Source organism: Ambystoma mexicanum, chromosome 4p (assembly GCF_040938575.1).
Source record: "Ambystoma mexicanum isolate Mex_15411 chromosome 4p, UKY_AmexF1_1, whole genome shotgun sequence".
Classification (NCBI taxonomy): Eukaryota; Metazoa; Chordata; class Amphibia; order Caudata; family Ambystomatidae; genus Ambystoma; species Ambystoma mexicanum.
The window spans coordinates 1,107,218,351-1,107,245,434 of NC_090927.1; the positions used below are offsets into that span (position 1 = coordinate 1,107,218,351).

Here is a 27,084-nt window from a genome sequence, read left to right on the forward strand (position 1 = left end):
TTTTGCTGCAGATTTCTTTTTTTCAATTTGCAAAACACAGTTTTAAATCCAGGTAGGGCCCACTATTTCTTCCATCATTCTGAGGTTTATATTATGAGTACCATTAAATTAGATAACAGCAGCACCTCATAATTACAGTGCTACGAAACAGCAAAAATTATGGTTACAAGAGCTATGTAAAAAAAAAAAAGACGTTTAATATTAAGTGATGGGTCATTGTCATTAATTACGACAGGGATCTGTAACCTGTACCTCTACACATTTTTTGGACTACAACTCCCATGAGCAATCACTTTTGACTTTGTTAGCTAGGACTGATGGGAGTTGTAGAGCCAACGTTTGCCGACCTCTGCATTACGACTTTTTCTGTAATTTCACTTCATTTCCACTGAATTACTGCCAAACTCAATTACTGTTACCACCACTATGTCCTGCGGATTTATTGCAGGATTACGAGGCCCACACTCTAATTTTAGTGTTTCATAAAAAGGGCCAAACTGCTGCCTCTCTAAGTTAAGTTTGTTTCTCTATCGTAAAAGGGTCTTACACAAGGGTTCACCCTTGAATAGTTTTGAAGGGTTTTATGTTTTAAGAAAGTAAAACATGATCTGGACAAATACAGTAAATATGTATGTTGAACCTACTGGTAGAATTTTATTAAAGCAAACAGAAACAGTAATACCACGACATGAATTAAAATATGTCTAAGCACGAAATAGGTATGTAGGCAGAAAGACTTCGCCATAGAGAGGTGTCGAATTTGGAAAACATACGTTTAAATATCCCTTTACATTGAGTGTTTTCTTGCTGACTAAAGTTCTCTCAATTACCTGACAGTTTTGTTTACGTTTTTTAAAACCATTCAATTTTACAATTTTGCCTGCTTTGGAACGCCATACTCTTTTATCTAATAGGAATGACATTTTCACTGCATGACACAATGAGTACAATTCTACAGGATTTCACATGTTCAGTGGTAGGCTGTTGTTAGCAGATGCACATGACCCAGATATGCATTTCATGCAAAGTGTGACTACAACTCCTAGAATGCACTAGTTTGTGAAGTTGCAGACCGGAACGGAAATCGGTGTGTCGTTTTGACATGTCATCATCTAGTCACCCTGTTTTCTTACGTTACTCCTACAGGGACATTAGTCCTATGGATGTATTACATACAACTACGTCCCAGATTTTAAAAAGGCTCAGCAGAGCCGAAACATGTTATCGTACATGGGCTTCGCATTCAATGGGTGAATATGCAATACCAATAAATATACACACATCGTGATGGCGCTGAGTCCTGCATTCTCTTCTTTTTCACACTGTTTTCTTACTATTTCGCACTGCAAAGCAAAGGAGTGGGCTTCTCCATATAGTTTAAAAGTGATCATAATTCTGGCCAAAAGTATAAACTGACACAGGGGTTTCTTTCCAGAAATATTGCACCAACCATTTGCAACTTGCATGCATTATCACTAATTGCTCTAATGCAACTACATATAACCTTTTGTTCAATTTTTACATATAGCCTTTTGTGCACTTTTCCATCTGGGCAATGTTTACCCTTGTGCTAACACCTATCACTAGTAGTACTAAAGCAAACATTAACATGGTGGAAACATAGACTAAAAAGATTCTTGTTTTGCACTAGGGCAATTTTTTCCTCAGTGCTCAAACATAAGGCGGCCTATGTGCTTATCAGGACATTTGACAGAACATCTATTAAGAGAAATGCCATGAGTCAGGTGAAACTTTCAAGTAGCATGCATTGGCTTGAAACATTACCATGTAATGATACGCCTCATTGCAGAAGGGCAATAGGAATGTATGTATTATAGTGACCACCCCCCACAAAAAAATAACGCTTTCCTATAATATGGCAAAATGAAAAAGAAAGCTGTCAATAAAAGATGACAAAAATACAATTATGATTGCAAGTCTTGTTGCATGTGATTGGCTATTTGCCAGATATTTACCAACAGCTCACAGATGGAGTTGCTAAACAGTAACCAACGTTCCTTTAGCTACTGTGAAATCTTAATGCATGGGGGATCGCTATGTGATAATAGATGTCTATTCCTCTGAGGTAGGCTACACTTTAAGCATGCAATTGTTCACACATTACAATGTACTTCAAGGAACATAAATGCCACAAATCATCAGTCTGCAGACCTAACAGACAACACCTGTCTCTGAAAGTGGAGTGAATTGCTACCTTTCTTGAAGATGTGGAGTAGACCAATAGGCTGGCAGTGATTTTCCTGTGCCAATCATAGCAACTGTAGGAAGCACCTTGCTAAGCCTTGATCAACAATAAATATAATAGCTGGTGGGACTTACCTTCCGATCAGCAGGAACTCTCCAGCTACGCCGAGGCGCCGCATAGCCATGAGGATCCCCCTGACAGTCATCCCCTCGCAGAAGCAGAGGACCACCCTGGCCTTGGGCAGCCGCTCACGGAGCTTCTTCAGCAGCCGGTCGAAGCTCTTCTCTCCAGCGTTGCTGTAGATTTTGTCACTGTGGGCTATGCACAGGCCCTCCTGCGCGGCCAGCTCCTTGAATGCTTCCATCCCACTTTCCCCATAATTTCCTGCAAACATAACAACATTAAAACATTAATGAGTTTACTTCTTTTTTGTTGGAAAAGTACATGACAAGTGTGAATCTACTTTTGTGACATAGCTATCATAAGCTGTGAGCACTTCCCCTGAATATGCAAACGTGTCGACATTTTGACTCAAAGGTATATGGGCACTTCATAAGAAAAACATAACAGATGTATGTTCCCAAGTACTGGGCATGTTGTAAACAAGCACTGCCAAAGTCAACAGTTTTTGCTTGTGTATAAATATTATTCACATGCCAAAACTGTTTGCTCTTCCTTACCTCTCTCTTCCGATGTAGAAATAAAATGGCCACCTTGTGAGACCAAGCACAGACTCCACACCCTATCACATCATACTAATATCACTCATATTCAGCAAATCCAATCAGGTAATACTTGCATCACAAAGCACTTCAACAACACCCCCAAGTAAGCACATGGACATTTTCAGAGACATTTTGCAACAAAATGTATCTATAACAGTAAGGTGTTTATGTTTTATCAAAAAATATTGGATGATTTACAAGCACTAGTATATATTTTTTTTTAATCAAAAACCAAGTAAAATACATTTTTTTAAATATAAACATATGGTGGCCTGCATTTTGGAAGTAAAAATGCTGCCTAATTCAGCACAAAATACAAATGCATGGAAAGAGTGCAAAAGGGGTGTTGTTCCGGGTGGGGTTTGGGTGGGAATGGATGGACCATCACATAGATTTGACCTAGAAATGGGCGTTAAATTGGTGGTCACAAAGCCAAACAATGCGAAAAGCCTATGTATCTATCCTCATCTATCATCTCCATTGAAAAGCATTACAAAGCCTCATTCAAAGCCCCTATTTGAAGCTCTTATTTTAAAGCTCTTGTTTTAATGACAATAGTTTTGGCTAAAGGTAGTGTTTTCAGTGCCACCTAATAGCCAAAACTAAAAAGGTATACTATTATTGAGCTTTTTAGAGACCAGCCTCGAAGCAGTGGACTGGGATTTGGATGCATGATGCTCTGCGTCAGGCGTGCAACAAAACCTACATTTTGGGTGTGGGTGGTGCTCACCCATCAAATGTTGGAAGAGGTGTTAACTTCAGAGGCAGTGGTGGAGGGGCAAACTTATTTGTGTGGGGGCATCTAACTTCTATATGCATTATGATGAGACTAGTGCAGCATCAATGTTACAGTTAACTCTCTCCTTTCAGTCTAAATACACCCACTTAAGGACTGCTGTGAGAATGAGTGGTCTCCTGCCCCTTCTCTAACCTTCCACTCACAACCCTGGCATGCAAGTGCTAACCCCATATAATGATTTCAATTTCCTAAAAATGTTTTCAAATGAATGCTGATGCTAACAGTGAAATGTTTTACATTAGTAATTGCAGGGCCTTTGTTAACAGCGAAGCTCAGGCACTGTTTAACATGGTTGTCCTGTTCTGTCCAGCCACAGCTCTGTAGATCAACCATGTTGAGTCAACATAGCCCAAAATTTCAGAAGGGGTGTCGGGCCTGAAGCCTGTTCAGCTCAAAGGTGTTGCGCCACTGCACTGCATTGTCTTACATCCAAGACAAACACTTTGCCCCTGGTCTCTCATCTAGGGTGCTGAAAGGCTAGCAAGATGGCATTTATGAATTAAATTCATGAATACATCCATACATGTCATTACAATAAATATGTATTGCTTGCGTGATGGGGGTTGATACTCAGAAGCTGACCCACTAATAGAATCATATTCTACATAATTCCACTAAATTACAAAGCAGCCTGCAATATCTGTAAGAAATACCTGCAAATAAGGTTATTAGAGGCTGGTTGTGGCATCACTTCTGACCTATAATAAGAGCATTATATCACTACTCCTCTGTAATTGTTTTTTTAATTTATTTGTTACTATACATATGGCCAACATTGGCCTTGTATAAGAAAGACAGTTTACAATCACATAATATTTTGATCAACACACACATATTACAACATACTATAGACACAACAGTTCATTATACTAAAATTGAATAAAATCACATTTATTATTCTGTTAATACTTTTTAAATCTTCATACTTTCTGCATAAAATGTCATCATATGGTGTATCAAGTTAGCATCATTTCATTCCATCAATGTTGCCTACAACATTGACTGAGTTTCCTCAATTAACATGTTGGAATATGCCCTCATAGTACATGATCCCAAAGCTGCTAAGCTATTGCAGACACACAAAGTATGCGCAGTTGTTTCGATTGTGTTCTCTCCACATAGCCAATAGGTTTGCTCCTTACGCAGTATTCACATCCTTGCCTCCACTATTTCTAGTACTTCAGAGTGATTAAATCTGCATAGCAAATAATTGCGTATAATGGTACTATTAGGATGAGTGTCAATGTATTTAGGCATGGTAGTGGGATCCATCCAATATGATATAAAAGGACCACTATAAGTATGCAGTGTCAGTTTAACCATATCCATTTCTTGATACAGATTTTGTATGTTTTCCTTAGTGCATTTTTGTTATTATCGTCTGGGAACCACAAGCCTTTATTCTGATATTCTCGTTTATCCAGCTGTATTTCACACAAGCATTCAAGAGTACCAAATTTTGTGTATTTATCAATGCCACTAAAAGCCCTCATGAATTCACTCATTATTGTTCAATTTGCGAGCTATTGCAATTTCTCATATACCATCACCAATTTATACACAACCCCAGTTAACTTAAAGGTGTCAAACTCTAAAAGGAGATATTCGATGGACAGTGACTTTGGCATTCTGAGCAAAAATCACAAAATCTTGGCCTCAAGTTTAACAAGTTCAGCTCAAAAATTATACCCCCATACCACAACTCATATAACATGCATGGGACTATTTTGAAGGAGTATGATAAGAAGATGGTTTTGATGGAGATTCCACCTTGTTTATCTATGAAGTTGCTCAAGGAAAGAGCCATTTTCATACAATTTGCCTTGTCATTGCCCGGCCCAGCTCAGCTGGTTGTCAACAATTACTCCAAGATATTTATAACATTCAACATGTTCAATCTCTTTGTTGTCTAGTTTCCATTTTAGACTAGTCAGTGTTTTAATTTTGGTTTCACCCAAGAACGCCACTATATTTTTTTCTCGATATTAATCCGAAGACCATTGCTACCGGCATCCTCTTCCAGGGCGTCCAATAGAGGTTGAAGGCCCTTGGGAGTGTAGTCGAGCAGCAAAAGGTCATCAGCATACCCAAGCCAACTGTAGCTTAGCGTTCCAAATTTTACTGTGCAGACTTCCTCAATTCCTAGTGTGGCAACCTGGTCAGCCAAGTACAAATTGAACAGAGTGGCTGCAAGAAGGAAGCCCTGTTTTATGCCACTCTCTTTGGGAAATGGTTCAGTGACGTGGCCCATACCATTAGTTCTCACTCGAACTTTAGTGTCCATATACAGCAACTGGATCATGTGTAACAGGCCATAAGGGTTTTACATTTCACTAATTTGTTCCATAGTTTATTCCTCATGACCGCGTCAAAGGCGGCACTAAAATCAATAAATGCTGCATATACTGGCAGTTGACGTCTTTCTCCAGGCATATTCTATAGTAGAGGTCTGGCTTAACAGATTGTGGCGGGTACTAGATTTTGCTCTAAAGCCAGTTTGATTTATGGGTAGAATATGATGGTGATTTATCCACTGATTAAGCTCATTTAGAAGCATGCATGCAAATATTTTTGCAGGAATGTCTACCATCAGTGGCATGTGATAATTTGATGGTAGCTTCCAGCAACCTTTTTTATTCACAGGGCAAATGGTGCTCTCCTTCCATGGTGTAGGAATTAGACCACTAGCACCTATTATATTTAACAAGGGATGAAGAGCCTTGACTCAGCTACATGGCAATAACTTGAGCAGAGCATTACAGGTGCCATCAGGACCTATTGCAGGAGATGACGGTAATTTCAGTTATCATGAGAGAGATATTGTCAATCGATGACCCACAAATCCAGCTTGCTTTGTTTATTTGTTCATCACAGAGTGTTGTGGCCCCCAGAGTGTTCTTAATGTGGCAATGCCAACTCTCTTCGGGCACACTATTGAATGGTAAATAATTTTTGCTGCCCCTCTTAGCGCAGTCCAAATCCCTATGGCTATTATTTTTTGCATGAAAGGCTAATTCAAACCAAAGTTCATATTGTTTTTTTATTTTGTATCTACGTAAGAAGCTGTAAAACCTCTTTTTAAGATCTTTCATAATTTTTGGGATATTGTTTTGGGCTGCATTGTACCCCTCATTTTTTAAAACTTTAGCAATATCTTTTCTCATTGTAATTTTCACTATTTGGATATTATGGTCATGCAGCTGATGCTTCTTATGGGAACTGTTCCATCGTTCAGACGGAATCTTCTAACTAAGCTTTTTTTGCATTGCAGCACTAATCAGTTTAATTAAATCTGAGAAGTCAGTTAGGATCGAAATTCATTTGTTTTCAGATGGCAGCATTCAGTTTTCGGTAAATTGGTAGCGACCTGCTTCTGCTATTACACGTCCGGTCTAAAGTTTGTGGGATTCCAACTTATTCTATTTTTACCTGAGTTAAGAAAGATGTCACCGTTCAGTAATGTTGAATGTCCAACATAATGCAAAGCAGGAGGTGATCACTTTTTTCATGGTGTATAATGGGCATATCATTCACAATGGCCATGGATGCTTCATTGGCGAAAACATAATTGGCGGTGGAGACACTCTTACCAATAATTCTAGTGAAAGCTCTTGTTTGGTCGCCTTTACAATTGCCATTGAGCACGGTAAAATTGAAATGGGTAAACAGCTCCGCCATATTTTCCCCTGCCTGTCTGTTTTAAATGCAGCTAAGGATCCAGAATCACTGGGCTAAATGGACAAACTGTCTGGTCATTCATTCTGGCGTTGAAATCACCTAAAGCAAAAACTGGTATGTTTTCTTTGGTTGATTGAAGGATTTGCTTCACTATTTCTGTGTTGTTTTTGGTGGAAATAAAATTAGGGGGGGTCATAGATATGTATTAGCAGTATCTGTTCATTATTCTTCTATTTCCCAGTACTCATCTTCACTGCTTATATCATATGTGAGGAACAGATTGATATTAGACTCCAGGGATGGCACACTGTTACAAATAGGCCTAGCATGGTCGGCCAACTCGTCCTTTAGTCGCTAAAACTTGTAAAGAGCTATGACCATCTATCTCACATGCTTCTGTCACCCACGTCTCTTGTAATGCCACTATTGTGAACAAATCAATGTTGTCTAATAATCCACCATCTGCTGTTAAGTGAGCAAAACCCCTGGTGTTCCAGGTACACATTAGGTCAGTGTTACTGCGATTTTTCAGTGAAATGGGCTTTAAAGACAGCGGGCAGCCTTTGCCAGTACCCAGCTTTATCATGTTCTTCCTCAACCTATAGTACTTTAGTGATGACATCGGCTGATTTATTAACAGCTATTGAACTTGAATGGGGTCTATTTAGCTGTGTACCATTTCCCTTTAATGTAGATATATTAGGGGCAGTTGCTTTTAATATGGATTTTGATTTTTCTATTGGATATTTTATTTTTCTCATTTCAATTTCTTTACACCAGTAACCCAGTTTGAATAGTTCAACCTCATGTTTTAATATGCAGGACATGATGAGATTGGATTTAAACCATATGTTTGAAGTAACATGGTTTTTATCTTCCAATTGGTCTATAATGAGAATATCTTCAGATGTTATCATTCAAAGTGGTATTAGCTCATGAAAAATATGCAGCACTGTTGCTCTATTCAATGGAGGATGGCTATCGATTCCTATTACTGATTTATTCTCAAATACTTTAATCACTTCAGTCAGGTTGACAACATATATACTACTTACTTCTGTATTCGTTGGATTATTACTTTTGGCTACTATAGTACTTTGCATTTCATTGGATTTTTTCTGCTTTCCTGTCTCAGTGTTCACTGCACTACCAGGAGCACCGGATGTTTCTATAGAACTCTTTATTGCTATAGGCAATTGATTGTCAATATTGTCTTCACTATGTTTAAGAATATTTGCTTCTTGGTCTGCTCTTTGATTTCCTAGTGTGCCACTGTCACCGAGGGGAATAAATTGTGATTTGCGTAGAAGCTCACGTAAGTAATTACAAATATCATTTCGGGACATTCATTCACTGGTTGGGTTGAAATTAGTGGACGCTCGCTCATTATGATTAACATTTTCAGAATCAGTGGCAGGTGTTGATTGCTATTATTGGAACCTTGATGAATTAATCCATTAGTATCACTAGGCTCAGGTTTCACACTCTCCTGTATAACTGCAGGCTCATTAGTTTTGTCATTAAGGATGCATCCATTTGCTTTTTTGGGTTGGCCTTTAGACGTGTACATAGAAGCTTGAGCAATTACTTGCTTTTTAGGTTTCCGTTTGGCTTTTCCATTTCTTTTTAGCTGTTGTTTTTAATATAACTATTTATTGTTTTAGTTGAATTTACAACTTTTTCAATTGTTTACAATTCATTTTTCATATTTATCAATCATCTCAAGTTTCCAGATGGAGAGAAAGAAAACATATTTCATAGACAATTAAAATCATTGAACATCCTTAAATAGCATAATATCAACATATTCATAGTTAATTGATTGATAGGCAAAATTTGCTACACATAGAACATATTACATAAAATTAATTTTAAAAATTATCTAAAAAATTTAAATAAAATCAATTAGCAGTAAACATTAACACAAGGTCATTTATTTATATATGTAATTGTAACTAGAATACTCATATTTCATGTCTAGGTTCTAGGATATATAGTAGTACGGATATCATTAATCTAGTGATAACAATTTTAACTCTTTCAGGAATTGAATGATATCGATAATCAAAGAGGTATTAGCAGTGTTAAAGATCGAATCCCACAATTCTTCTTTTGATATTAACAATCTGTATCTAAAATTTATTTATTTACATTTATATATATATTTATAAAATGTTTATATAAATACCGCATTCTAATATCCAAAAGTGCTGGACATTCAACCAGGTGGTGTCTTGTAGTTTCTATAGTATCACTTTCGGTACAATAAGAGCAAATTCTAGATAGGGGGGCTAAATGATTAATCAAAGCTATTTTATCTTTCGTAGGCATTAAATTAAACCTGAACCGTAAAAATGCATCAGCATATTTCCTATCAGGGAATTTGGTTAAATACTGAGGGAGGACATTAACTGCTCGTAATTGAAATGCACCTTTTTTATAGGCCTGGTATGTACTAATTTGTTCGATAGTACTGATCCAATCACTTCGCCAAAGTTTCAATTTGGCTTTATCAGGAAAATTTAGTAACAATTCTAGCGGTATGTCAGCATCATTCAAAATTGATAGACAGCAGTTTTTCCATTGTAACAATAGGTTCATATCTAAATCAGTGGCAATTAGGCATTTTCGATAGAAAGAAAACATAAACCAAGAAACTGTAGCCTTTAGTGATACAAGACCTAGTTCGAATCAAATGAGGGCAATAGGAGTACATACTGGTAATGGTAGAATATGTTTCCAGAATAAGCCCTCAACATAGTCCCATTTTATACCTGTTATGTTAATTTTAGTTTGGCTACCATAAGTTATTATAGGGACCACTTTCTGCAAATAGAAGATTCTGGCTGGGATGATCGAAAATTTTCCATAGTTCTTTTGTAATGCTTTCCCTTGAATAGCAAGCAGTTTCATTTTGCTATCAATTTCGTCTTGGTACGGAGAGTCAAGCAAGTGCGAGTTAACATTGACACCTAAATATTTATATTCTTGGATCACATCAAGGGAACAGTTTCCTAATTTCCAATTAAAATTAGTTTTTGTTGGTAAGCGACCGTGATGGAACATCATTATATTTGATTTTGCAGTATTAATTGTTAATTTGTTTTTCAATGTGTAGTCGTAGAGTGCTGTTAATTTCCTTTGCAATCCAATTGGGGTTCTATCTACTATCACTAAATCATCAGCGTATAATAGATATGACATTTCACAACCATCGATTTTTGGAGGGAAGGATCGCACAGAATTAAAAACAGTGCAATATCGTTAATATACAAATTAAATAGTATCGCCGCAAAAGGACATCCTTGTTTTAAACCAGAGTTTGTTCTAATTGGCTTTGATAGTAATCCATTCGATGTAAGTTTGATTCTTATAAAAGTGTCAGAATAAAATTTGGTAATTAAGTATCTAATGTATATGGGACACTTAATGTCACTGAGCTTCTTCGATAAAACTACTCTTGATACCGAGTCAAATGCTTGTTTAAAATCTATAAAGGCCATAAATATCGGTTGTTTGGATAAAATTGCTTGGTATTTTAATACTGATAAAATAAATAGATTTACAACAGTGCCAATACCAGCCACAAAACCAGATTGATTGATGTCAAAGTGTCGCTCTTTATTCAGCCATTTAGTGAAATCTCTAAGAATTAGTTTGGCAAAACATTTCCCTGGGACATCTAGTAATGCTATCAGTCTGTAATTCACAGGTTCTGATCTATTTCCTTTTTTAAATATCGGAATAATTATTGCTTGTTGCCATGACGGAGGAATTTGATTTGTGTCAATGACTCTGTTAAAAATTGATTTTAACACGTTTGCCCACATTTCTGGATTTTTCTTTAATATAGCGTTTGTAAGTAAATCAGGTCCAGGAGCTCGAGATGAACTTAATTTTTCAATTATCAGTAGAATATCTAGTTCGTCAAATATAAGATCAGATAGACACAGATTTGGAAAAGATTGAAAATCCCAATTCTGATTTGGCTTTTGTAGTAATGACTTAAAATGAGTTGCCTAAACTGGTTCATCAATAGGATTTAATAGAATTGATCTATGGGCATTACAAGGCATAGAGTTTAAAACTTTACAAATCTCCCCAGTAGACTTGGAAGCTAAAGCTCTTAACATAGATTCAGCTTTATCTTGATTATACTTGTACAAGAGTTGTTTAATTCAATTTTTATAGAGATTTCTTATCTGATTCTTGAAATTTATACTTGACTTTGCAGATATGGTTCTGAATTCCTTATTCATTGTTTTTTTTAGGCAAGCTACCTTTGTTAATCGTGGGTATTTGTGTGAGTATCTCGTACGTGGAAGTACAGTTGTTTGATTTAAAATTTGAATACAGTCGTTGTAAAACACATTATAGCAGAATTATCATTTGCTAATTCAGATATTTTTTTCTCCAGTTTAGCTATCTGTGAAGGGTACCATTTGAGACTGTTTCCTTCGTTGTTTGCTGCAATTGACAAGTTATAATAATCCTGCTTTCCAACCTCATGGGGGGGACCAGGAGACTTCTAGGATATTATGATCACTAAGATCAGTTGATAGTACCTTAAAAGATGCTATTGAGGAGATGGCCTCAGAAGATATAAAAACATAGTCTAACATAGAACTACTGTTGTGTCTATTCCACGTTGGTTTGGGTGGATTATCTAAAATGAAGGATCCATTTAACATAGTCAACTTTCTTTCCTCAATTAGCTTCGACCACTTATAGGATCCTGAATTGTATTTTCCCTTCGAGCTCAAGCAATTTAGATTAAAATCTCCAGCAATAATCACAGTTCTAATACTGGGAATAGGTAAGGCTTGATTTAATACATTTTCTATTTCCTCAATAAATCTAGAATCAGTAGGCGAGAGCGGATTCCAATAAATATTTAGAATCAAACAAGAGGGAAAAAAAGGATGGAAGTGATTTGTCGTTGATATTAGAACGACTTGAATTCCGCTGTCGGGTGATGGCCATGCTTTAAGAGTAAGCTGGCTATCATTCCGGACCACAGCCAGGAGGCCAGCCGCGGGGCGCCCTCTGATTGGCTTAGAGGCCAGAACTATAGAAAGTTGATGATCAATCCAACAAGGGGTAGATTGTAGCCACGTTTCTTGGAGTAGAACCACATCATAAGAAGTGAGGTTCGACTTATTAGTGGGAAGTAAGTGAGAAAACCCTCTCGTATTCCATGATGCCAGAGAGCAGGCATGTGATATATTAAGAAGTTTAATCTAATGCTGTAGTTGATTGCTTTTGACATTTTTATCATTTTTAAGCCAATCCCATTTAGATGGTGGGGTCCTTCATGAGGGTCTTTTTCTTTTTGGCACATACAGCAGGTCGATTCGGTATTGTGAACATGTTGTAAATTTGCATTTGTATTTTTAGGAATAGATTTATCAATCTTAGGAGGAGTGAAGAAGGCTTCAATCTCCAGCCCTCTGTTATACAGTTCTTGTCTTTCGTTCCAAATAAGATTTTTTACAATTACCGAGTACACATCCATCGCACTGATATCTTGATGGGCTGGAATAGGATACCATAGAAATGCAATATCATTTGAGCTAACTTGAGAAAGTGAGGGTATTGAATTCATTATATATAGTATAGTCTTACGGTTAGGAAATGGGTCAGAGTATACCCTATCAAGCATTGTCATCTGCAAACATTTGTCTCTTAACATTGGGGGATTAGGAAGATATGTTACTGGCCTATATTCATCATGGATAGTTTCTATGTTTGCTATAGATACAACAGCTTTTTGTGCTACATCTCCACAATGATTAGGATTGGATGATATAGGAGTATCTAATTGTTCAGTCCTATCTTGGAAAGATAAAGAGTTAACTTGCAATTTCATCCATCTTTGGTCAAGGGACTTGACAGCTGTAGAGTTAGAGTCAAAATTAACATGATATGCAGTTGGACCCTGTTGGTTCTTTGAAGAGGGAATGTGTAAACCATAGTGAACCACTTCAGTAATTGGATCATTAGGGTACACAGACATATTCAACAGCTCATCTTGCCTCGGCCACATTTTGGTTTTCACTTACAGAACAGATTTGTTGAGAAGGAATGAGCTGCTTACCTTCCGAGCTTTCTGGATCCAAAGGCAGAGGCGATGTAACAGCCTTTAGAGGAAGAGGGCATAGATTTGGGTCTTCTGACTCCTGGATTGATTGATCATGAGCCGAGCTATCTGCAGCTGCTAAATTTGCAAGAAATATTTTTGTATTGCTTTTTGGTTCTTTTTATTTTTTTTGGGTGATTTTTTTGTTTGTCTTTGATCATTTTCAGGGTTTCTAGCTGATAAATTCAAATTTTGTGATGTGCGCTTTCTATTTTCTCTCCTCTTTCTTCTAGAGATTTGAGCAGGTTTGCTAAAAACTTCGTAAAGAGGTTTCTCAACAATTTGTACATCCGGGGAATTTATAATTATTTCCACTTAGTTAGTTACTGGAGAAGGAGCAAGATTTGGCTGTACATCTTCAGACTGAACTTCAGGCCCAGAACTCTCCAAAGGTATCACAGTTAGAAGCTCACTTTTTTCTATAGGGGGGATACACTTACTACATGGGGTAGCAATCCAATCTACTTTCTTGTGCAGAAGAAATAAGGAGTCTTGTTGACCAGACAATTTATGGTCTAGCACTTCGAAAAGCTTGAATAGGGAAAATTTAGTTGTGTTGATAACTGTTAAAGCAGCATCCAATGAGGGGTGATTAACAGTAGGAAAGCCAAACGATGGACATGGCGTCGGTTTCGAGAAAGAGGCAACAAAAGAAGAAGGGGAAGGATTGTACGTCTAATGTTTTCTCCATTCTTTCACCTTAAACTACACAAAAGATTTTCTACTACTTAGAACATCGCTGCTGATGATATACTTGCTGTACTAATGTTAGATTCATCTAGGTTGAGAGTATGATTCTCATGTGGTGGGGATATGGGTTGGTATTTAGAAGCTACATTGGGTGTCACTATTGTCTCAGATGGGTCAGATATTTCATCCTCTTCACTTAAATATTGATCAAGTGCTTCAAGTATGTTGTGTGTTAACGTGTTGATTTTAGTGTTGAGTTTATCAACTTGTTTTTCCTATAGATCTATAGCTACCACCTCTGGTTAGGGGACTAGTCATATTGTCAATTGATAGAGATGTGGATGTACTCACTAAAGGAGGTGCATTCATTTGAGCATGTGTGGTAATGTTGATTACATTACCATGACTTTAAAACCTCAATGCTTCATTCAGGAACTCATTCACATTAGCATCACTTGTGGGATGAAGGGCATTCTCAATGATTTTGCTTGCCAAACAGGGTAATAGTTCATTTACTTCCCATGCTATCTTGTGGCTGCAGCTACTTTTTATGTTTGGTTAATTAAATCGCTCACAATTTGTTCATTAGGGATTACATTTGGATCGGAGTTGTCATTCTCATTACCGATGTTGATGGTTTCTTTCTTTGTGTAATAATTAGTCATTACTCCAGTTTGTTTTTGCCTGCTCATCTATTTTTCTGCCCCCTTTACCAATTTTGCTGTACCCCCACATCCCTTTGTATTTAGAAAGCTATTTTTGGTTATCGTTTTGGGAATACACGTCCGATTGCCACGACATGGGTAGAGCCACCCAGAGGGTGATAACAAGGGAATCACTTGCATGACGGTCTCCCTTATTTGACTTGTTTACTGTTCTGGTTCGATTGTAGACAAGATCATTTACATCATTTTAGTTTTCTATTATGGCACTTACAGACAAAGCAGGCAATGAAAGTGTCTGTGCTTCCTTTGGAGTGCTGATTGTATTAACAATACTTATCTCAATGCAATTGCTTATTATTTCAATGGTTCTGGAGGCATTTTCTTCTGGGTCCATATCGTTGTATTACTTAGAGAGAGCCTTTGCTGTAGGCTTAAGCTTCAGGCTATTTGGCTATTCCTTCGGCACTCGACTCAAAGCACGCTAAACTCGCTAAACATGCTCATGCTCACCCACACTCATACACACAGAAAACTGGAACACTTTGTTCTGACGTTACTCTCCCCAGTGCACAATTCTACAGATAGTATTCACAATTACAGTCGGTGATAATTAGGGGATATGGCACAATCTATTTTACTCTTTACTTTTTCCCCAATGCACAGACTAATCACAACACGGCACGGGAAGCAGATGAGAAATCAATGTAGTATATCAGCTTGTATCTCTTATCTCTCAAATACATGTATGTCACAATTTCATTGTACACGCTGAATGCTGTAATCAGGCGGTTAATAACATATCAATAATGTTTGCCGGGCTAGTGGTCACGTGCCTACTAAGGCAACGGCAAACTTCGAATCTTATTAGGCGTAGGTTTATCCAACCGTGTCATGTTGTGTCCTACAGAAATATCATTTATATTATACAAAAAGAAGTTTAACAATTCGAAAGTGCCTATCTGAAAGGATATCCTAACTAGCAAACAATAACATACCATTTTATTTCATTAACATATATTTACATTTTATTTTTTACATTCTCAATAAAAACAATCCTAAAAAATGATCATATCACATAAAACAATTACAAAAGTAAAAAAGCAACACAAGTATATATGTATAAGTGGGTCCTAATGGTATGTTTTTCTAAAGTCAATACAGTGTCAACCATTCACACTCAGATCCTTAAGCCACAGAAGAATCTGGCTGGTTCATATTCCTTGATGTATTCAATAGGTTCCCAACTTGCACAAGTTTCTGTCCCTTAGACACACAGAATGTAGGACATTCTTCAGGGGTATAAAATGTCGTGTGTCGATTGCATTAAAAAAAGCTTCTAACATTGAGGAGATACCCTCTCTGTCTCGTGGGATAATTGTCCCAGAGTCTCTTAAACCTTTAACTTGGTTTATATATGGCAGGTTCCAGTTGATTGTGGAAATATTGCCTTTGTTTTCCTCGAGCTCCCAACCCAATATTGGCTGGGTCTTCAATTGTCCACTTATTGTAAAACACCTACTGGGTGGTGCTGGTCTAAAGACACCCAAAATAGTTCAGGAATAATGCTTGTTGTTGCTTGCATATGAAAATGGTTTTCTCCACTCTATTCTTCTAATCCTCCCAGTGGAGTAGTATGCAGTACAGGCAAAACCACTCTTCTTAAGGTCAATCCAGCATGTTTACTCCAAATAGTTGCAAATAAAGCATATACATGGCTGTGACAAACTAGACAGCCAATAAACCCATAATTTGCAGCTACCTCGCCCCCACCACCACAGCCACTGGACACCCGCAACTCAGCAGAACAGCAAAACAGCACCTTCTGTGCACTTCTGGGTGCACGTGCACAGGTGCGCGTGGCCGCTGTTTTTGTAGTCAGTAGTGGGTGGGGCCAAACCTAGTAACAGAAAAGCAGTTGTTTAGGGGAGTTATACTGACTATCTTTTCTGAAAAGTCTTAAAACTCTGTTCTACTCTGTAGAATCGATGGGATCAAATATGAACCAACCGCATTAAGGCTCAAAGAGTTCTGAAAGCTCCACTCGTTCTCTGCTCATCAGCAGCAGCGGTGAAGTTCATACAGTGTCTCCCAGCAAAGCAGCACTTCCTGTGCACTTCTGGGTGTGCGTGAGCAGGTGCGCGTGCCCGCTGTTTTTGTAGTCAGTGGTGGGTGGGGCCAACCACTTTAAGACTCAAAGAGTTGTGAAAGCTCCACTCGTTCTCCACTCGTCAGCAGCGGTGAAGATCATCTCCTCTTCTGTAATCAGTTATTAGGTTTAAGTTGTAACATCACAATATCTGCAGCTTGAGCCAGCACAAAGCAGAATTCCAGCTGTCACTGCAGCACTTAATTCAATCTGTGACAAGCTTTTCAAATTTCTTGCTTGTAAAATTGTTTTCTTTTACACTTTATAGCCCTTAATTGAAAAGGAACTGTTTATGGCTGAAGGCGTATTTTATGCACGGCTAGAGTTAACAAATGTGAGCATGAATCTGCCTGTAATTACTTATTCTAAAGCACAAAATTAAAACTTTTTGATGCATGTTATTAAACTGATTAAACTAGTTTTCTGCAACTCATTAAGGACTGTATATTAGCTTTTTAAAATCCAAACAAATTCTACATTATGTTCATTTGCAAATTCAACAAGATCTCTTACATTACATTAAACAAAATCTAGGTATTAAAGAGGATAGCATTTGTGGCCATGCATAATAAGGAACAACATACCTCCAATCGTACATAAAAAGGATATTGCAAGTCACCTCCGAGTGTACTCAGTGACTTGCAGTATCCTTAGAACATACATGTGGCAGGGGGTTCAATCAGGCCAATAGGTGAGTTAAGCTCTTACTCTGGTATTTCAACTCACAAAAATGTATGGGGTAATGGAAGTGACATCATGAGGACCAGGCCTTGCCACTCAGTTGCTCTAACCACCACCTGTGTTCACTCTTTCAAGCCTTCTACTTAAGGGATCCATGCCAGCTCCTGGCAGACAGCATTGAGGAGGCTGCTGGTTACGTGACGAGATCCTGCTACTCAATTGCTCCGCCCACCACCTGTTTTCGTACCTTCCAGGCAGCCTCTTTTCCTTTGTAGTTGATAGCTAGGTGCAAGTGGATCATGGTCATGTGACCTAAGCCCTAACCACCCACTTTACCCTGGCCCTTCCTTTTCTTTTTTAACTCTCAGATCAAGGGCGTCTGTAGCCGGGTAGTCTGAAGTGAAGGGCAGATGAAGAAAAGGACAATTCCTTTTTGGACCTGTTTGTATCAGAAGGACCCAGGGCAAGAACCCCTGCTCCTCCAACATCAGGTAAGCTCCTTCAAATATGTGTTTCACCTTTCTTTCCCAACAGCTCATCCCTACCATCACCACTCATCACTAACCATGCTGCTCGCAAGCAACATCATGGACTCCTTATCACAGAAATATCACTCACGTCACCATAGACCCCATCAGCAATCCATCATCCACAACTACAAGAAAACCTATGCTCACCATGTCCGCTCAGCAATCAATCATGCGGCAAAGATCGCAAACCTTATCACCACACATGACTTGGACTCCATCTTCATTACTGAGACCTGGATAACATTCACCTCCACCCACATCTGAGACGTCCTCACCCGCAACAGCTACAACATTGTGCATCAACACCATCCAAACAAGATCAGTGGAGACTTCATCCTCATTCACAAGGCATCATGGGCATGCACCCACCCGGACATCACCACCATTGGTGTTTTCAAAAATCTTTCCTGACACATCCCGCTCTCCCCTACTTACAAAGCTACTTTTCACCTCAGTTACAGACCAAACAATCCAACCACCTCCTTCATTGAAGATTTCAAGGAACTGGTCACCACCATTTCTCTCACACCATCCCCCAGTGAAACAACGCACCCTCAGCCCTAAATCTTCTGAACCCTGGTACATTCAAGAACTCAACTTAAACAAATGAGCCATCAGAAAACAAGAGATGTATGAGGAATTCAACCATCCACATGGTGGGTGTGCGCTCGCCTGGGCTTTATTGACATGTTTTAAATGGTATGATGGTAGACCAACCTCAGAAAAATGTGTGGGACTAATCCACACACATTTTCCTATGCTCACATCATAACAAACGCATAGACCTTTGTGCTCTGGGTGGACACAGCGTACAGGCACAGTCCCCCCTGTCATATTTAGTTGGGAAATGACAGTCAGGAGTACACCATGTCATCTCCAGAAAGGGGGAGGACCAAGCTTCCACCTGCAATGGCCAGCCTGATTATTAAACAAAGGCTCCATGGAATCTGCCCTGTTCTTTTGCTGGGCCCTGCACCTGGCGGCAGCGATTATCATGCTACTGGGGCCTGAGTGCAGAGGTTAACAAAGGAGACAGGAAACTCCAACAACCTTACATGTAACTGTGTCAACCCAAAGCCAGCACCCGCCCTGAGTATCGATGACAGTGGACTGTCATGTCTGGGACTTCATGTTTACAGTAGCCTACCCCCGGATGGGGACCCCTTTCATATGGTACACAAATTGTCGAACAGGAAATTATATTGTGCCTCCTATACTGTATGAAAATATGTATATTGGCCTAAGCCAAGCTGCTTAAGGAAATACGCGTTGCAAGGTCTTGACCTTAGGTCAGTGTAAGCCGCCATTTTAGATCTATCCGCCATTTTAGATTCTCCCTCTAAAGTCACCCTGTGTTTTAAGATGGTGGACAATGTCATTTCGAATACAAACATGGCCGTCTTGACCTCTGTGTATAAACTAATGTATAACTTGCCTGCAGGCTACATGTTGGGGTCATGAACTGAGACCTTGTCCTTCGCTGACCTGTGTGTAGAGGATTACTTGAACCAATGAAGCTAATCCATGTGCATATGTAAAACACAATGCATTCAAATACTGAAATGTGAACACTTGCTTGACTACATTGTATAAAACTGTTTAGAAGGCTTAGCATGAAATCCTAAGATATACTGTTGCCAGTAAGGCTTGTTAGTGAATACATTGAAGGTAAACTTTAAATGCACAGATGCGTGAACTCGGCACGAACCCTAGATCTGTACTGCATTAACTAATATTAACTGAGAAATTGTATTGTATTGTTTATTTATTTATAGAGCGCGCCTGGCCGTTGAGCAATTGGGCGCTTGCAGAGAAATAAATCTTGGGTTACAGGTACATGAAATGGGTTGAACATCATGTTTTCGAAGGTATATTAAGTGTGACTATTCTAATGTACAGTCGCATCACTGAGCATACCGAACCACGCTGGAGTTTGCTGTGTTGTACTGAGGGCCGATAGCTATCTGTTGCTTTTTCCTTTGAAACTGTTCAGTATAAAATAAAGATCTTTGTATGTTCCTTTGTAACCCGTGTTGAGTGTATTTCCTTTTGGGGTACTCAGCCTTGATATCTTCTTTTTGTTTTCACAGTTTGCGCCCGAATAGGGACGCTCAAGATTGATGCCGGTTCATCAAAGGTAGACATGAGCTATCGGACCGGGATCGGGTGGTGTGACAAAATAAAGGGGCCCCTTTTCAAAAGAGACGCGACACCTCAGCAACGCTGCACGACCCGATCCCTGGATGATGAGCTTGTGGTCTGATAAGGCATCTTGACGAGGGTCCACTTATCGAGATGGGCAGATTTGCCGAAATCATCAAACACGAGGTAAGATTAGTTAGAAAAGAATCTTTGTAATCCGATCGTACCTCCTTAGGAGTGATCAGGTGAGTCGTGACCCGATTCTTAAGGGTCCTGAAAATTTGTTTTGGCGCATTGTATCTGCAAATACAATTATTGACTAGGTAACACCAATATTTTGATATGCCTGGGAAATTGTCTACCTGCTTCAGGGCGTTATTCCGCAGTGATAGGCAATCTTTGGAATTTTGCCGTCCGGCACTGCAGGAGGGGTCGCCGGCTTGTACTATGTACTGTAAGCATGGCATTGGTAGTATAGTGTTTAATGATATTTGGCACAGACAAACCAGACATGCTTCCGAACTTCAGTGGCCAATCAATGGTAGTTTTGAAATCCCTCGTATTGAGTATTTAGAGTCAATTTTGTTAAAGAAAAAGGCTAGACCTGCAGCTTTCGATGTTTTACAGAATTGGAAAAAAGAAGCCTTGTTACAGCTTAAGAGTAGAGAAAAACATGTGCGCCGTCATAAGACGAACACCGAAAAAGCGTTGTTATATGACCAAGATAAACAGTCTAAGTCGGCTAGGAATATGGATAGGGCTTTCTCATTTGGCATTCAGAAAATCTATCCTTCTAAAGACTTTCATGTTTCTGACAAATTTATCGATAAATAGTTAAATGAACGAAGGCCTGGTGCCTCTGCGCCACCTCCGTATGTTCCTCTTCCTGCTGCTTTTCCTCTTCCTGCTGTTATTCCTGCTCTTCCTGCTGTTGTTCCTGTTGTTCCTGCTCCTCCTAATGTTCCTCTTCCTCCAGTCGTTGTTCCTCCACCTGTTCCTCCCCCTCTTCCTATTGCACCAGTAATAGTACCTCCATTGAACTTACCTGCTCTCCCTCTTCCAAGTGGTCTTGCACCGCTTGTAGTGGATCAAGGAGCGAGTTCGAGGGTTGTCACTTGTAATACTGTGCCTCTAGAGACAAAATGGAACTTGATTGCATGGGCTAAGCATTGTATGGAGAGAGATGATCGAGCTAATGTTTTTTCCACACTTTCTAATATGGACAATTCTTCCCGAGAAAAATGTTTTTATTGAGGGATTAGGGATTCACTTATGTGTAATGTGGGACAGACTAAATAATAAAGATCCCCCACAAGGGTTAAGGGATCTGAACACCTTAGCGCTTTCTAGAGACACTGTGGAGAAAGTACAAGAGCATGTTGAGAGGATATTTGAGTATAGGGAGGAGTTGGAAAGGTTAAAAAATGAGGATGACGATGAAGATAGTATGTATGTACAGAAACGGTTCCTTCCTTGTCGTAAATCGATATCCGAAGAAACAAGAATTTGTATGAAGGATGCGATTAGATGGATTTCAGACATATCGATAACTCCAGTTGAAGTATATGATACGTATAGTCAGTATACGTTAGAAATGCAGAGAAAAGTGATACAGTAATGGTAGAGTACCTGCAGGATGAATGTCTGAAAAGAAAGATTTGTTGTCCCACAGAATTATTGAGTATTTATAAGAGAGATTTTTCACTTGACACTTCTTCGACTGCTTTAGGGCTCAACTTGGCTCTGTTGCTTAGTAAGCGTGCAGAGTTGCCTACTTCGCAGTTGCCTATGAGAGAGGTTCCTCCGACATATTTCCCAAAACTGAGATTGCGGCTGATGCTGTAGCAGGTACACCTGCTCGAGAAGTTCCTGCACATTATGTGTCGTAGTTTGTTCACGTTCCGTTCTCAAGACAGGAAGTGAACACCGTTAGACAATCTATTCCTGACATTAGGAAAAATCCGACACGATTCTATAAAGAAATGGAGTCTGTCTTGCAATCCTCGGTATTCACCTTGGGTGATTTTGATCTGTTATTTCCTGTACTCCTGCCCGTAGATTTGTGGAAACAAGTTAGGACTATAGACGACGTACCAGGGTTGGGAGATATATGGGCTAACATAATTAGACTTGATGGAGAAAGGCCAGCTGGCGAGAGACCGCCTCAGGTGATACTAACTTTACATGACAGAATCATTGCAAAATTGAAAACCATAATTCCCAAAAAGAGAATTATTTGGGACAAGCTTACGGCCTGTTTCCAAGGGAAGTCTGAGGGTGCTACTGAGTTCTTTAATCGGTTCGAACAGGTATTCTCGGATTTCAGTGGGCAAGACTTGGGCACAGAGTCTGGGAAAAGATTATTTGTAGACAAATTTGTGCGTGGATTGCTGCTCGACATCCAGTCCCAAATTATGTCTTCTCAGCGAAGTCTCAATCAGAAGTACTGCACATGGCTCATTACTATGAAAATCGTGTCAATGAAAAGGAAAGAGTCGAGAAGAGAAAAGGTGATTTAAAGACTAAAGTATTATTACAGCAAATTAATAGAGGCCCTAGAGGGGGTAGCTCGCAGATTAGAGGTCAGTATGTTCCACAAGGAAGTATGCCCTTGGGTCCTGTGAACATTAACCAGTGTGCCTATTGTGGGCAAGAGGGTCATTGGCGTGCACAATGCCCAATCCTTCGACAAAGGTCAAATAACGCATTCGGAAACTTGGGTAGACGATCCAGAGGTCGCCCGGGTGTAGGGGGCCCTGGTAGAGGTCAGTTTGCACAGGATCCACAGCAACCTTTTTCACAGGATAATCAGGTACCAAGTGTGGATACTAGAAACATATTCGACCATCCTTCTGCTGCATACCGCTCTGAAGAACTTCCTTTTGGTGACATTTTGTTTCGTTAGGATTGCCTGAAGCAGGGTTCAGAACCGACGCCCATTAATCAGAAAGGTCCCTACGTTGAGATGATAGTGGGAAATAGGAAACATCTATTCTTGATAGATACAGGGGCACAGAAGTTTTCCATTGATCATTCTCGGGTTCCAAACATTCCACTGTCAGGGAAAACCAATGTTTCTGTAGGGTTTTCTGGCACACCAGTCGTTTGTCCAATTTCTTCACCACTACCTATTTCTTTGGGTCCCTTTACCGACCACTGTCCATACCTTTTGGCTTCGAATTGTGGAGAGAATTTGCTGGGGTTGGATCTGTTAAAAGAATTAAATGCGGTCATTCATTGTTCTTCTGACGGAGTGCGTTTGACGATTTCACCACAGCAACTTTGTCTCTCAATTCTTGACTAGACCTTCTCTGCCAGAATTCAGTGATGCACCAGAGAGTTTATGGGCAATTGACAACAATGATGTCAGTGTTTTACAGATCTAGCCTGTTAAAATAGTCTTGAAACATGGAGTACAGCAGCCACGTATTCCACAATATAAGATTTCAGTTGAGGGTGAACAAGCTTTGAAATGCATTGTTTCCGATGTTGTGCATCGAGGGGTGATTGAGGAAATTGCAGGTAGTTTGTACAATAGTGCAATTTTGCCCGTGTACAAAAAAGGCGATAACGCAATTCCTTTTCGTTTCATAATTGATCTACGTGCCATCAATAAGGTCGTCGCACCACAATTTCCAATTGTGCCTGATGTGACGACAATATTAACTATGATTCTAGCTTCAGCTACTTACTTCAGTCTTGTGGATCTGAAGAATGCTTTCTTTAGTATTCCTATATACAAGGTCAGTAGATATTTGTTCGGGTTCACCTTAGGGGAACGCTTGTTCACCTTTACCCGTGCACCGCAAGGTTACACGGAAAGTCCTAGCATCTACAGTAGGGCCTTGAAAGAACAGCTTGATACACTTGAATTGCCCTCTACTTGTATATTGCTTCAGTATGTTGATGACTTACTTTTGGCTGCCGACTCTGAGAGTGCTTGTAAGGAGGGCACTGTGTTATTACTTATGCATCTGGCTAAACATGGACACAAAGCTTTGCTTAAAAAGTTTCAATATTGTTGTCAGGAGGTCGCCTATTTAGGCTACCTCCTGTCAAAGGAGGGAAGAAGATTGACACCTGAACGAATAAAACACATTTCTGGCATGTCTGTCCCAAATGCGCAGAAAGGAGTTAGAGCCTTGATAGGAATGACTTCTTACTGTAGGATATGGATCCCAAAATTCTCACTAGTGATTAAGCCGATGTTGGCTTTGACAAAGAAGGGCATTTCTTCACCATTGCCGTGGAACATGGAGCACCAGCAATCATTTGATCTGCTCAAAATTGCATTATGCTCGGCACCGTTTTTGGGCACACCAAACTGTGAAAAGGCCTTTGTGTTGTTTGTGCATGAATGTGATGGATGTTCTTTGGCTGTATTAACGCAGGACCATGGAGGGAAGAATAGGCCATGCGGTTTCTTCCGCCCTTGATCCTGTAGCATGCGCTTTGCCAAGATGTTTGCGAGCTGTCGCTGCTGCTGCTGCATCTGTAAAACAGAGTGAGGGAATGGTCCTAGGCCATGATCTAACCCTGATGGTGCCTCACTCGGTGGATGTTCTATTGAACAGAACTCAAACGCAACACCTCACTTCCGCACGGTTGACGAGATATGAATTGATCTTGTTTGCTCCCCACATACAAATCAAGAGGTGTTGTGTTCTTAATCCGGCTGAACTCTTACCTTTCCTGCGAGGTACTGCTTGCAGTGATGAAGAGTCACATGACTGCCTGTACACTACCGAACAAGAAACAAAGGGTAGAATCGATCTAAAGGACACTCCTTTGAATAATCCACAAGGGGAGCTGTTTTGTGATGGCTCCTGCTTCAAACTTCCGGATGGCACATCCACAGCTGCTCATGCAATCACCACATTAAGCACAGTCGTGGAAACCAAGAGAATCACGCATAACTCCGCGCAGGCTTCAGAGATTATAGCATTGACCCGAGCTTGTGAACTTTCCGAAGGGCTTACAGTAAACATATATACTGATAGTCAGTATGCCTTTGTGGTGGTTCACAACTTTGGTAGACTTTGGTCAGAAAGAGGGTTCTTAACCTCACATGGTACAAAGATTCAGCATGGCTCCCTAATAGTTCAACTGCTCTCAGCGCTTGCGCTCCCTACTCAGTTAACTGTTGTGAAATGTGAAGCACATCGAAAGATTATAGATGATATAGGAAAAGGGAATGCTTTTGCTGATCAGCTAGCTAAACAGACTGCCACCAATCTTTCCACAGAGATGTACATTTCAAGGGAGACCGTAAATGCCTAGGTAATGGATGAGGGTGTCGACTTCGTGAAGGACATCCAAGCCGATGCCACACAAGAAGAATCTAAGAGATGGGCAGAATGCTTGGGGAAACTTGATGATGATGGGTGTTGGGTGGATGTGGTTGAAGGGAAATGGCTACTTCCTGACGCATATGTAATGATGATGGTCATTATGGCTCATGGCCCTACACATATATGTGCCCAGAAGGTTACAAAAATGTTGGAGAAAGTTTGGGCGAACGACAAAATCTCTAAAATAGCTCAGTGCAATGTTCAAAACTGCATGATCTGCTTAGAGCATAATGTGGGAAAGGGAACATCAACTCCAAGGGGAAGTTTTGGTCCACCTTCTGTCCCCTTTGAGGTTATCCACTTTGATTTTATCAAAATGGAACGATGTAATAATTTGAAATATGTGTTAGTTGTCATCTGTGCTTTTAGCAAATGGGTTGAGGCTTTCCCTGTCAAAGACGCTACAGCCATGACTACTGCAAAAACTATGTTAAAAGAATATTTTCCCAGGTTCGGGCTACCAAGAGTCATCTGGTCGGACAATGGTCCACATTTTGTCGCTGCTGTAATCCTGCAGATATGTGCAGCATTGCAGATCGACAAATGGTTCCTTTCGGCCAGCCATGCTCAGAGTGCCGGACTAGTAGAAAGACACAATGGTATCATCAAGAACAAGCTCGCTAAGACGTGCGCCGGCACCAAACTAAAATGGCCGGACGCCTTACCGATCGTGTTGCTAGCCATGCGTACAACTCCTCAAACTAAGACTGGGCTCTCTCCATTTGAGGTGGTAATGGGGAGACCTGCCAATATCTGGAACCTTCCAAAATAAATGTCAATCTTTAAAGAATGTTGAAAATGTACTTCTTTCAGATTACTGTAGCCAGTTGACTAAAAACCTGTATTTGATTTATCACCAGGTGCGAGAGGCTTTACCTGTACGATACGAGGGCCCAGGTCATAGCATCCAGCCTGGAGATTGGGTGCTAACCAAGGCCTTTGAGCATTCTTCTTGCCTTGCACCTCGGTGGCAGTGCCCGTTCCAGGTCCTGCTGTTCACACAGACTACGGTGCGTGTCGCAGGCAGGAATCATTGGATCCACGTGACGCATGTCAAGAGACTTCCTCACCCAGTGCCATACGATACAGAAGAAACAGAACCCCTTGCTAACGCTGCAACCAACAATCCCGAAGCAGTAAATAGCGTTGAGAGTGCATCAAAGATCCTCTCTGAGCCCGTGAGGCCTGGGAACCCTCCATTTTGACTCCACACTCTCCAAAAGTTTTGCTTCCGGAAACTGTTGTTCCGGATCTTGCATCTCCACTTGCTCTTGATATGTCACTTCCAACGGGAAGTGATGAAACATTGTTCTCGGATCAATCAGTACCGGG

General features: G+C 39.9%; 1 protein-coding gene across 3 annotated transcripts in view; it reads right to left on the reverse strand.

Moving 5' to 3' along the window:
* Nucleotides 1–27,084, reverse strand: part of GRM1 (glutamate metabotropic receptor 1) — a 2,116,184-nt gene that overhangs the window by 1,492,670 nt on the left and 596,430 nt on the right. For all 3 annotated transcript variants that reach the window (XM_069606696.1, XM_069606695.1, XM_069606697.1), the window contains exon 3: nt 2,341–2,590. In XM_069606696.1, the coding sequence (XP_069462797.1) occupies nt 2,341–2,590 (250 nt within the window). The remainder of the gene's footprint in view (nt 1–2,340; nt 2,591–27,084) is intronic.